At 39.7% G+C, this 13,533-nt stretch overlaps 2 protein-coding genes across 3 annotated transcripts; both read right to left on the reverse strand.

The window, feature by feature from the left end:
• Positions 1 to 9,061: 9,061 nt before the first annotated feature.
• LOC131326527 (zinc finger BED domain-containing protein RICESLEEPER 2-like) lies at positions 9,062 to 10,815 on the reverse strand. Of its 2 annotated transcripts, none has more exons than XM_058359344.1 (2): positions 10,068 to 10,815; positions 9,062 to 9,923 (listed from the first exon to the last, which is right to left on the reverse strand). In XM_058359344.1, exons 1-2 carry the CDS (start codon positions 10,358 to 10,360, stop codon positions 9,854 to 9,856), a joined length of 363 nt encoding a protein of 120 aa, XP_058215327.1. In that variant the 5' UTR covers positions 10,361 to 10,815; the 3' UTR covers positions 9,062 to 9,853. The 2 variants fall into 2 exon arrangements, with proteins under 2 accessions (XP_058215327.1, XP_058215326.1); XM_058359343.1 differs by having other exon boundaries at positions 10,068 to 10,813.
• LOC131327732 (uncharacterized) lies at positions 10,415 to 11,235 on the reverse strand. Its single transcript, XM_058360868.1, has 2 exons — positions 11,178 to 11,235; positions 10,415 to 10,794 (listed from the first exon to the last, which is right to left on the reverse strand). Exons 1-2 carry the CDS (start codon positions 11,233 to 11,235, stop codon positions 10,415 to 10,417), a joined length of 438 nt encoding a protein of 145 aa, XP_058216851.1.
• Positions 11,236 to 13,533: the final 2,298 nt, after the last annotated feature.

Consider the following 13,533-nt stretch of genomic DNA (forward strand, 5'->3'; position numbering starts at 1 on the left):
GAGAGAGAGAGAGAGAGAGAGAGAGAGAGAGTCGAAGTTGCAGAGATGGAGACTGGGGAGCGGTCTGAGAGATATGGAGTGGTGTGATGGCCATTAGAAGTGTGCTCCCAAAGCAACTCATCCCTTTTCCTATCCTTGGGCACATAGATAGCTAAAATATTAGGCAAAACTTTTGAAGGGAACAAAACTCCAAGAAGTTGTTTCCTCCAAGAAAACCGATCCCAATCAATGAAGTCATCGAAGTAGATAAAAATTAACATAGCAAGTCCTAAGCTAGCTAAGATAATGAAGAACGAACTCAGTAATTGTAACGCCCCTGAATTTTGGTCAATAAAAATTTCGTTAAATATTTGAATTTTATTTGAATTACTTATTTTCTCTTAAGTGGCTATATGATTCTTGTTAATTTTCATCGTAGTTAGATTTCGGTCTCGACTAGAAACCCTACTTGACCAATTTAGTTAGTTTCTAACCGACTACTTGGAGGAACCGAGCAACCAACTCGCCTAGTTACTAGAAGAACCTTTTGGACCTTTTGAACCTTTATTCTTTACCCATTGGTCCATAATGGTTAGGGTAATCTTTGTCCATTGGACAATAAGCTTTTCATTATTATATTTGACTAAAGTACATGTAGTCTTTTCAAAATCTTATTTTAAGTATAAAAGTACTTGTACTTCTATTGTCCATTGGTTATTAACCGCAAGGAAAATTATTATCCATTGGGTAATAACCGTTAGGGAAGTTAGTAACCCTTGGGTAATAGAGTGTTTTGACCAAATAAAGTACCGATGTGACTAGAGAACCTTCCAATAAAGTTGATTTGACTAGTCAACCTTTTCAACCCTAAAGAATTACTTATTTATTTCATTTTATTGTTTTAGTTTTATTCTTTATCCTTTGGTTAATAAATGTTAGGAAAACTATTATCCATTGGATAATAGAAACTCAATTCTTTATATTAAAAGGGTTTGAGCAAAGTACTTGAATAGACATTTATAATTGCTTTAAAGTACTTTTTAATTATAAAAAGTTTCCTAGTTATTATTGTCCATTGGATAATAAAAGTTAGGGTATTTATTATCCATTGGGTAATAGCCTTATTCTTTCAACTAAGTACATGGGTTTAATAAACTAGTCTTTTTCAAAAACCCCATGGGATGAGGTACAAATTTTTATGCTAGTACTTGGTAGTCTTTAAAACCTAAGATTTTCCTAAATACTCCTATATTATTTTATATTGGGGTTTTGTACCCAATTGGATTAAGTTATTGGGGAGTTGATCTTCCTAGAATACTTTGTACACTAGTTTATTTATTAAATCAACATGTGCCTTATTGGATTTCTTTAATAGGATTTTTGATTTGGAAAATCTTGTACTTTCTTATTCTTTCTTACTTATGTGTGTGTATATATATATATGTAGTACTAGGGGGAGAGAGAGAGAGGGGGAGAGAGACCCGAGAGAGAGAGAGAGAGAGAGAGAGAGAGAGAGAGAGAGGGGGGGGGGGGGGGGGGGGGGGGGGGGGGGGGGGGGGGGGAAGAGAGAAGAAGATGGGATTGTACATTCCTTGATCTTCCATATCTTCCTACATCTTTCAAGTCCATGGGTGAATCTTTCTCCTAACCAAACATAACTCTCCATTGTACTTCTATGCTTTGTTTAAAACAAAATCTTGTACCATTGTCTCCAAATCTTCCAACAAATCTCCCATAGTCCGATCCAATGACTAAACTAGCCTTGCAAGCTACCATATTAGACCCAAGTCTATTTTTGCCTAATGACAACCTATGATGGGCCATTATGACACAAATCCTAGCCTTTATTAGCCTAAGATTTTGACTACAAGCTAGACCTAGGTTATAATTACCTAAATTCACCTAAAAAGCCTAAGATCTTACTTGATTCTATAGCCTTACACCTAAGATTTGGCCTAAGATTGAAGAAAAGGCTATGACTTGATTGAAAGGTTGGATTTGTCAACTTAATGGAGCAAATCTATGGGAGGTATAGAGAGAGAGATGGCTGGCCTTGCGAGAGGAGAGGGAGCCAAGATTTTTGCCTATAAATAGCACCCCATGTTTCTCATTCAACTCACACCTTCACTTCTTGCTCTCACTTCTCTCTAGAAACCATTTCTGTTTTTCCAGGCAGCCTACTGCCCTTCGAAAATCCTCAGTTTTCTCCTTCTTAATGTAGTCTTTAGAGCTAACTTCCTTCGGGAAAGTTGTAGAGCACTTCGAGACCTTCAAGTTAGACCCAAGAACCACCCCAATCGGTGAAGAAATGACAAAGATACTGGCATCCGAAGTTCAGTAAAATTCTCGGATTTCCATTTCCAGACAGCTTACTGTCTCTTCCTTTATCACCATTTTTCTCCTACCTAAAGTAGTTTCTAGGATCAACTTCCTTCATCAAAGTTATAGAGCGCTTCTAGAGCTTCGATTTCAACCCAAGAATGATCATATTCGGCCAAGGATTGACTGAGTTACGGCCATCCAAAGTTCGGTCCAGATTTGCGAGTTTCACCACCCGTAGAATTTCCAACTAGCTTATTCGGCCCCGACTAGTTTCGGATCAAGGTAGATTCTTCTTACCCCTAACTCTAAGTTTATCCTTACTCACTTACTTACTTATTCCAAGTAAAACGTATGTTGTTTGATCTTTGAGAAAGAACGATTTTCGAAAGTTAAAACGTTACCATGTGAATCGAAGTATTCGTATTCTGATATTTCAAGGAGTATGAGCTTGCATACATAAATCGATTGTGTTACTTGTGATATATTATATTACTTGGATGATCTTGTTAGATTACAATGAATGATTCATGCTTACTTTGTCCTACCGCGGAGTCTTTGCATGTAAACGAGACACGAGAACCGAGGAAGTAGAAACATGACACCTAGGGTGTGGTTAATAAAGGGAAATGTTTTCCGAGGAAGGAAATATTTTGAAACTACATTATGACTGGTTTTGGTTGCATAATGTGAGTTGTGTGTGTGCGTGTGTAAAAGAAACATTTGAAAAGGGTGAAAAGTTTTGGAAATCCGCAATGTGGCTGGAGTTGCCCATTGTGTGAGGTGTGTGTGTGTTCCAATGGAATCCGAGAAAAGCGGAACCATTGTGAGGTTGTGTGCGTTCCCATGGGAACCCGGAGCGGCGGAACCATGGTGAGGTATGGCTTGGTTATCCGCGGAGAGGAGCCAATGCAAGATTTTGTGTGCCAATGGGAACCCGGTGCGGCGGAACCATTGTGAGGATAATCGGTAACCCGGAACGGCGGAACCGAGGTTGGGTGTGTTAAACAAGTGGTTTTTGAAAGGTTATTTTGTAAATGAAAATGTTGACATGGTCTACGACGAGTCGCGTAGGAGAAACACGAAAATCTTGGACACCAACGATAGATGATTAACGAATGTGGATGTGTCTTTGATATTGTCTTTTGTAGCTGTGTATATTCGTATCATGTGGAAATAGATGTTTTATGATATCCTGTTATTTGTAAGCTATGGGTTAGCGGGTAAGGAGTTTTCTATTGAGCTTTCGTAGCTCACGGTGTTGCCTTTTTGGTGACCCTGACATATTATATCGGTGGCGACACTGGTTTAATGTGTCAGACTTTGTAGATGATCAAGGTGAGCAGTATACCTTGAAGGCCTTTGGAGCTGAAGAGCTGGCTCAGATGGAGGAGCAGGCGGAGCTGTAGATAGGAACCTTAGTTCCCTTCCCTTGTGTAATAAAAATACTCTCATGAGAGTTTTATTGTAATAATGAGCCAGACTCCATTTGATTTTATGAATAAAATGTCTTTTTAACGTACCCAAAATTCGGGGCGTTACAGTAATCCATCTCCTTCTCGATCACCAGAAAATGAAATATCACAGCATAAGCACTTTAAAGCCAAGTTACAAAAAATTAATTGCATGTAGATAATGAAATTGAAAACATACATCACAAGCACGCCAAGCAATGTATCCCCCAACAGCACCTGCAACTGCTTGTATACCTTGACCAGGTCTTTCCAACGAAATAATAAAGGCTTTATTGCTTTGGTAACAAGTACTTTACAATAACCTTCGCCTATTGGCTTTCCATCTGATTCTGTTGTGCTGTCCATAGTAATAAGAATCCCTTCTACGTCAACTTTTGGAATACCAGAATTTTGAAAGTACGCTTATGTTCTAACCTATACAGAAAACCAAGCAGTTAAATATTCGCCAATGCACCAATCCATAAAGACTAATACTTTTGAACCTCCTAACTATCAGTATTTTTGTTTTTGATCGGCAAAGAGGAAACATATTGTAGAAAAAGAGAAGATACAAGAAAGAGAGAGATAGAGCACTACAGCCCACGGGTAAAGCTGATAAGAAATCAAGTCCAACCAAGAAAAAAACAAAACAAACATTCATGATCAAGCCTAAGTTAAGAGAACAATGCAAACAGAAACCAACAACACAGCAGCTATCAAAAGCAACAGAAAGCAGCAACAAGACAGCCCCAAACAACATCAAAAGACTGCATCCAACAATAAAAATGAATAACAAGAGAAACAACACCACAACATCAGCAAAAACTCACTCAGCAGCTTCAAAAAACGGTAGCAATAGCAGCAAAAAAATGCAGTTCTCATGAAGTACAATAGTGCCATTACAGTCTAAAATTTACTCATCAAATTAAAGGATGTCACTTCAGTTTCTAGCTAGCATCACCATTCAACAATTAAGCACTAGTACATGTGTTACCTTAGTGTTGACAATCTCCAAAGTTGGCCAATCTTGTCTATACATCCATTAGGTGCTGGAAAGAAAGAATTGGAGCCATCATTGATGGTATGAGTAATCAAAATGGTGCCACTTTATATTCTCTGTAGAAGGAAATGAAAAACTTATACAAAACCCAAACCAGCCTATTACTGATGTTTAGAACATTGTCAAACCCTATCCATACCAACTATACTAACCAAGTCAAATAAATCCTACCACAACCCTAGTTCGTGGATTACACAAAAAACCCCAAATCTCTTCACCCTGCGAAATTCCAAACAATTGAAAAACCTAAAATAGAAGCAGTGCTCTGTGCATATGGATCTCAAACAGGGCTTGGATTTCTCTCAAAGAAAGAAAAGGTACCACTAACTTAGATTACCTGCAGCCATGGCCGCCAAAGATAGAGAAGGAACATCACCGTAACTGGAAATTCACCTTCACCACTACCAATATCTCCACATCACTGCCTCAATCCCGAAACTAAAACCACAAATTTCGTAAACCCCTAATTTTGAAAAACAATCAATCACAGAAAGAATCCTGAACCCCTAATTTAAAAAAAACAAACCCTAAATAAACCACTACCAGAGAGAGAGAGAGAGAGAGAGAGAGAGAGATACCAGTACAAGAGAGAGGAGCCGAAGAGGGAGGCAGAGATACCAGAGTTGCAAAGTAGACGCATAAAAGTCGATCGACGAGAAGACCTAGGGGAAATTTGGTTCTCTATGTTGTGCGCGAGAGAGGGAAGGAAAAAGGGGGAAATTTAGATAACTTAAAACGACGTAGTTTTTGTTATATTTGTGCGCGGGAGGGAGAAAAGTGGGGAATTTTTTGTCTATGAACGCCCAAATTTCTCGCCCTTAAAACCCGCCAAAACAAATCCCCTCTTTATTTTTTTTAAATTGTCTAAATCCCCTCTTTAAAATGGAAGACAAAAAAGAATTCATCACCCAAAGTATTTCCTTTCGTGAGGAATTATTTCGTCACAAAATGGTTGCAAGTATATATGGAGAAAATGGATTAGTGACGAATTTATTTTGTCGTCACCTTATATTTTTTTGTCCACTCTTTTGCTGACAAAATTTATTTTTTCGTTATTGATTAACTGTTTTTGGCGATAAAATAAAATTTCCTCATCTTAAATTTTTCTGCCCTCTTAATTGGTGACAAAAAAATATTTTCCTCACAAAATAAGTATATTTGGAGATGAAAACTACTTTCCTCACCACCATTTCGTCACATATTCTCATTTTTCTTGTAGTGTTCGTTAAACAGCCGTGCACTGGCAGGGGAAATGGCCAAAGGAGTTGTTATTGGAGAAGAACCGACGCCTCCATCGAACAAGGAACAAAGGGCTATTTTGGTGGAGAACTCGAACAAGCTTGAAAAAACAGATAAAAGGCCTCCTCACGGAGGACAAGGTACTGCTAAAGACAAGAACGTGTCTCATGCCCATTCAGCGCTAGAGACTCGGGAGGCAGGCCCAGGTGTGAATCTGCAGGCACAGGAGGCAGGCCCATAGCCGCCTCCGATGCCAAACATAATTGGGAGAGATCAAGTCCTGGATTTGCTCCAGGAACAGTTAGGGCTTAGATTCAGGCCTATGGGCAGACCGATGTACAGAAAACCCCATACAGAAGAGGTTGACAGAGAGCCTTTTCCAAAGGGGTATCGGGCTCCTAAATTTTAGACCTTCACAGGGGAGAATATGCAGTCAACAGTGGAACACATTGCTCGATTTTAGGTGCAGTGTGGGGAGGTCGGAACGAATGATTCACTCAAGTTAAGGCTATTTCCAAATTCCTTAACAGCGACGACCTTCACTTGGTATATCAATCTGCCACCTAATTTTGTCCAGACTTGGGCTCAGCTCAAGGAAATGTTCCACCAACAGTTTTATAGGGTTGAACCAGAGATAACGATGGCGGATTTGTCACGCTATCATTAACTTCCACAAGAAGGCGTGGAGTCTTACCTCTCTCGATTCAAGACACTTCGTTTCAAGTGCAAGATTCCTTTGCCCGAGGCCGAGTATGTGCGTTTAGCACTGAACGGCCTGGACTTTGAGTTCAAGAAGAAGTATCATGGTACAAAATTTCGAGACCTGTTTGAACTGTTTGCAAAGGCCTCACGTTATAAGAAGCTTCTGAAAGAGGAGAAGAATAGAAAGGCAGCTTCCAAAGGGACGTATTATCAAGACCCTAATTACAAATGTTGTTATGGTTGAGACTGAGATTTTGATGTGGATGTGGCTGAAATCATCAATAGAAAGCCTTATGTTTGCAAGGCCTTTGTCAAGATGGAACCTACGAATCAAACGATCCAAGAAGCGTCTAACAGGCCTACCAGGGCCTATACTTTTGACATTAGCAAGGTAGAGGCTATTTTTGATCAGCTCTTGACGGACAAGTTGCCGAAGTTGCCCTTTGGCCACAAGATCCCAACATTGGATGAGCTAAACGGCAAGGAACATTACAAGTACCATAATTCTTGGAGTCATTCAACCAATAATTGTTTTGTGTTTAGGAATGCTATCCAAGACAAGATTGATCGTGGAGAATTCAAGTTTCCCGAGAAGGACAAGCAAGCCATGGGTGTGGATGGCAATCCATTCCCTTCAGGCCTAAGTGCAAACATGGTGTCGGTGAATATGAGGTCCATGCCTAGAACCACACCAAGGCCTAAAGTAAGCTTGGGAGCACCTTCGAGAGCAACATTCAGGCCTAAATTAGACAGTTACTCGGACCTGTATTATGAGGAAAACTTCACTTTTGAAAGGGTGAAGAGGTTTGAAAGAAGAAATCCTGGTGGTTGAGGCCTGAAGAAGTCAGAAAGCCAGAGAAACCAAGTTGTTCATTGGTTTGCAATGAATGTGGGCATCATGCAGTTCCATCCAGGCCTGTATTGAAAAGCATAATTGTGGGCAGAACTGAAGTTAGGCCTGAAGAGGTACGCTGGCCTAAATAGAAACAGATCTAGATCAGGCCGGAATCAGTTTTCAACAGAATCCAGCCAGGTGTGATGGAGATTGAAGATGAGCTCAACAATCTCAAAATTTCAGCCTCATCCAGGGGGAAGCCTAGGACTGTTAAACCTCCTGTCATTCCTCCAAATGAGTGGCATTAGGGATGACAACGGGTCGGATCGGAGCCGGATTTTGCTTACCCTGAACCCCAAATGGGTTATCTACCTCCGAACCCGCTCCGATCCCCAATGGAGGATTTTTTAGGCTCCCCAAACCCACTTCTAATGGGTATCGAACTCCCCGAATGGCCCCGAAAATTTGAAAATATTAATAATATCATACATGAAAAAACTCAAAGAAGAGCAATAGAGAAAAAGTATGGTACCAGACCCACCACAACTACATAACATACTACAATAACTCCATTCACTGATTACATTTTGTTAGTGTTTCAACAAAAACATGGCTAAATCAACAAATTAAGCTCATAAACTAAGCCCTTGCAACATGTAGAAAGTTTCCACCAATTAGTTCTAATAACAAAAATAGAAGTTGCATGTGCAATCTTCCATCAGTAAAAATTTTCATCAACAATTACAACAAAAATATATAACTACTGGTGCAATAATAGCATGTGTGAAACATCCTTTTCAAGCACCCAAAAAAATTCTTTCCCTCCCACAATCTGCAACAAAAATTTGAAATTGAATCATTGCCTACGAAAATAAAGAAAGGGATGAAGCAAGTAAAATAAAAGTCCTTACCCTATCATCCATCAACATTTGTCACCGAGGACACACAATCATGATCATCTGCATCATCATTGATTGTTCCAAAACCTTGCAACGGCTCACCTTTAAACAAGAAAGCATGGCTAAAAAAGTAACTTTTATAACAATCAAAGATGAAAAGAAAATTAAAATTTTATAATTACGTTCGCATTCAAGAGCGGTCAACCAACTTTATACACACATTAATGCTTCCAAAGTCTTTGAATGAAGCCTATTGAGATTTGGATTCAGTACTCTACCACTAGTACTAAAGGCAGACTCCGATGCAATAGTAGATACCGGTATGGCCAATGCATCCTTAGCTATGGCTTGCAAAGTGGGGTACTTCAAACCATTAGACTTCCACCATACCAATTTATCAAAGTCTGGATGCCTTGGTAACACTTCCTTTTCCAAATAATTATCTAATTCAGTTTTGACATGTGAAGTTTTAGCTTTCTTTCTACTGGACACAAACTTGTCAAAATCAGAAAGATTATCTCCATCTCCAACACCAGAGACCACCTTGCTTGAAGGTTCACCGCCACCATTGTTCAATCTATCTTGGTACTCCGCAAGTAAGTCACAACAAAGTTTTAAGACTGTCTCAATCTTCGATTCTGCCTCAATCCCAAAAATCCTCCTAAAATAGTACTCTATCAAAGTCATCTTGTACCTTGGATCCAACACTACTGCAACACCCATGAATATTTTGCCAATACTTGTCATATTTCTCTTCCATTTTCCATGCCATATTTTGCACCACAACATTGTCACAAAAAACTCATTCAGACAATGCTATTTTAATCTCACAAATCTTGGCGAAAAACAAATTGGCATTTGGATACCTAGTCCCGCTAAACAACTCTATGACATTATAGAAGACCTTCAATCTCCCACATATTTCTGCAACAAGTTTCCAATCATTTTCAATTGGTACAGTTTTGTATTGGGTGTCACGGTGTTTCAAAGGAGAGAAAGCATCCATGTATTCTATGGCAGTTTGGAGCATTAAATAGGTAAAGTTCCACCTTGTGGCACAGTCAAGAGGCAACTTTTTGGTAAAGGGAATGCGCAATTGGCGGATAGTTTCTTCAAATTTTTCCTCCCTCTTTGGTGTTGCAGTCCAAAATGCAACACTATCTCTAATTTTCTCAATGGCTTCCTTAATTACCTCCAACCCATCATTCACAATTAAGTTCAAAATGTGAGTAGCACATCGCACATGGAACATACTTCCACTCCACCACAAACAATTGGGATCAAAATTTTCCAATAGAAGGGAAACCATCGCATCATTAGTAGAGCAATTATCAACAGTAATGGTAGAAAGCTTCCTATCAATATTTCAATCCAAAAAAGTCATCAAAGCATCACACAATGCTTGTGCCATGTGTGGACATGGCACATAAACAAACCTATAGAAAAAAAATATGACAATTAGCAAATGTAGCAACTAGCAAGGCTATGCAAAAACAGCAAAAACACATAATCAATTAACATTGAATGTGCTAGCATCACCTAGATTAACAAAAATGAATAATTTAGTAATAGTCAGTTACCTTAGGATGCGGCTTTGCAAATTCCAAGAATCATCAATAAAGTGCGCCGTGATAACCATGTACCCTCTTTTCTGATTGCTAGCTGTCCACATATCGGTCATCACAGCAACTCTACCTTGATTTTTCTCTAAAGCTTTCATTGTTTTCACCGTCTCAACATCATAAATTTTGAAAATGTCACTTTTGATGGTGTTGCGAGAAACCATAGTAAATGCAGGTTGAAGGACTTGTACAAAATTCCTAAACCAAATGTGGTCAACTATGGATAGAGGGTATTCATGCATTATGATCATACAAGCTAGCGCTCTCCTAGCAAAGTTTTGGTCAAAAATGTAAGCTTCAAGTTTCTATTTCCCCTCTCCCTTCATGAAGTTTGAGGCCAAAACCTTTTGCCTCAAATCAGCCACTTTCCTTCTAGGGCAAACCTTATAGTGACCACCCAAATGGGAAGTTCCATTCTTAGATGCCCCTGCAAGTCTTTTATTACAATAGATACAAACAACCTTCTCCACTCCATTAACTTTTACCTTATCAAAATTTAGCCACACAGGACTTCTCAAATTAGCTTTCGATATTCTGACTTCACCAGGTAAAGGGGTCACAACGCCATCAATTTCTTCCTCGTGGGTCTCAACAGTTGGCGATGGCGGCGGCAACATGTCATTTGATTCATTAACGTAATCAATCAAAGTAGTACTAGAATCAACTTCCACTGCGGACATTTGTCCTGTGTACCACAATGAAAAGAGATACCAATAAAATTTTTTTTTGTTGAGAAAACCTGGATTCCCATAACATCAAAAAAACCCTAAATAATAGTTTCTTATGCAAAATCTATGAAAGCTATTTACAATGATTATAAAATTACCCTACCAAGTTTCGAGAATGGTTTCTTATCTAGTGTAAAGTCTATTTTATGAGTCACTACGTCAACACCATGGGTCCATGCAATAGTACATTATGCCTCTTCATTCATAAAATAACCAATCAATCTAATAGAAAAGTAGAACAAAGCATGTGGGGGACCATAATTAAAAATTAGAACATGACAAAGCATGTGGGGGACCATAAACACAACAAATCTGCAATATATAAACATAAGTAGCAAACCGTAGAGGTTGAGAGTGAAAAACAAAAGTGAGAAGAAGTGGATCTGGCTCTCTGACATTTTACTATTCATTTTAAACTCTTCTTCTAAATATCGATTTCGATCCAAAGATAGAGAGAGAGAGAGCTAACGGTTGGTGGAGGAAAACGGTGGTTGGAGTTCGGCGGTGAGATCAGTTGAATGTGAAGAGAGAGAGCCATGGACTGAAAAGTCTGAAATAAAGTAGAAAAGTGGCTGACTAAACCCTATCATTTTCATATATATATGATGGGGTAGACTGTAATATGTTAAAATCTCTAGGGTAAAACTGCAAACAAATTATATGTAAATGTTTCGGGTTGGGTTCAGGTCGGGTTTCGGGTTGGATGTACATATAATCGAACCTGAACCAAAATCCGTTTTTTTTTAAATTTTTCCTCCAAAACCCGATCCGAAATCCGAACAGTACATAGAGGATCCGCCCCAATCAGATCGGGTACGGGGTGAAGGTGGATCGGATCGGTTTCGAATGCCATCCCTAAGTGGCATAAGGTTGAGCATCCTAAGTTTCTTGTTCCACAGCCGCCGCTATCCCGTTCTCAGAAGAGATGCCACCAACGGTTTAGGCAGGCGAATCGAAGGGCTCAAGAAGAGGAAGATTTGCTTGGGGACATGATGGAAGAAGATGACCTTAATGAGAAAAAGGTGATGGAGGCCTACATAAAAGTTGAAGGTTGAAATAGTCAAGCCTAGGAAAGAACGCAAGCCCTTGGAGAGAACGTATAAAGAAGTTGTTGCTGGTTCGTCTTTAGAGCAAGGTTTTCGGCTTGAAAAGAAAGTTTTACTGAAAAAAACCCTTGAGGAGGCTAGGATCAAGCCTCCTCCAAGACAGGTTACTTTATTGAAGAAGGAAACTCCTGAGCCAAAGAAACAGGACTCGGGGGACAAGCCGCGATTGAATCCACAAGCCAAAGAATTCAGGCCTAGACAGGCCTCAGAATTCATGCCTAGACAGGCCTCAAGGATGCAGTGCAACATGGTTGTTTTTCTTCCATCTAAGTTAGAAGTGAAAGACAATAAGCTTACTGCTATGGAAGGTGACGTGGTGGAGATGGGTGAAACTGCAAAAATATTGAAAGAGTCCCTTAATTCAGGTCTAAATGAAGGTGGGCCTTCAGTGATAATATTGAAGGACGAGGATGAGAATTCCACGAAAAATCGAGCAGCAAGCGTGATATTTGAGAAGCCAACTCCTAAGATGACGAAGCATATCAAGCCTCTGTATATCTCAGGATGTGTGGATGAAATGCCAATTAATCGACTCCTTGTTGATAATGGCTCGGCGGCTAATCTCATGCCTAGATCTATCATGCTCAAGCTAGGCAAAACAGATCAAGACCTTATTTCAACCATGGCTACTTTGACTGATTTCACTAGACAAGAAACGACTTGTCAGAGAATTTTGATCATGAATTTGACGGTTGGGTCAAAGACGCTCACAACTCCTTTCTTTGTTGTAAATTCACGGTCTTCATTCAACATTTTGTTGGTAAGGGATTGGATTCATGCCTGCTTGGCCGTGCCATTGACCTTGCACCAATGTTTGGTTTTTTGGAATCAAGAAGATGTGGAGGTAATATGGGCAGATCGTAGACCTTTTCATGCCTCAACCAATCATGCGGAGGCAATATCATATGACGAGGATGTCGGCCCAATGAAAGTGGCAGGCCTGGATAAGTATGGCCGTCACAAGATTGTACCTGTTTCTGCTCACAAGTCGGTGGAGGAGGTGAATGCATTATATCAAGAGTTAGTCGGCCCAATGATCACAGAGTCAAATAGGCCGATTATACATTCAACCGAACGATCATCTCAATGTCAGTAAGGCCTTCAGAAAAAGATAAGGACGTGGCTTTGCTGGCTACGTTGACGAAGTTTGAGGCCTATTTGCTTGAAAAAAGGCTTAAGGAAGAACAAGAGCAAGAAGAAGAAGGTTATTTGGCCTGTTCGGCCGAAGTAATCAATGAAGATGACAATTTGAAGGAAGACTTGGATGAAATCCGGTTGGAAGACTTAGAGGCAGCCCCTGCCAAGTTAGACGACTTGAAAGCTGATGTTCAAGACCCTTTGGAGGAAGTTAACCTAGGAGATTCAGAAAATCCTAAGCCTGTATATATTAGTTAGCTTCTGCCAGAGGACGTGAAAGAAAAGTTCATTCAACTCTTAACAGAATTCAAGTCTTGTTTTGCTTGGAATTATGATGAACTTCCAGGCTTGTCAAGAGATTTGGTGGAACACAAGTTACCTATCCAGCCAGGATTCAGGCCTTTCAAACAGCCACCAAAGAGGATGTCCAATAAGGTCTACTTGCAAGTGAAA

The sequence above is a fragment of the Rhododendron vialii genome, chromosome 5a (assembly GCF_030253575.1).
Source record: "Rhododendron vialii isolate Sample 1 chromosome 5a, ASM3025357v1".
In the NCBI taxonomy this organism is placed as follows: Eukaryota; Viridiplantae; Streptophyta; class Magnoliopsida; order Ericales; family Ericaceae; genus Rhododendron; species Rhododendron vialii.

What these genes read in the sequence shown, in the direction of transcription:
- LOC131327732 (XM_058360868.1), bottom strand. Translation starts at nt 11,235, where the DNA reads ATGTCAGAGAGCCAGATCCACTTCTTCTCACTTTTGTTTTTCACTCTC. An exon ending in TTTCACTCTCAACCTCTACG is followed by an intron (nt 10,795 to 11,177) that starts GTTTGCTACTTA and finishes TGTGGTACACAG; the next exon opens with GACAAATGTCCGCAGTGGAA.
- LOC131326527 (XM_058359343.1), bottom strand. Translation starts at nt 9,796, where the DNA reads ATGGTTTCCCTTCTATTGGAAAATTTTGATCCCAATTGTTTGTGGTGG.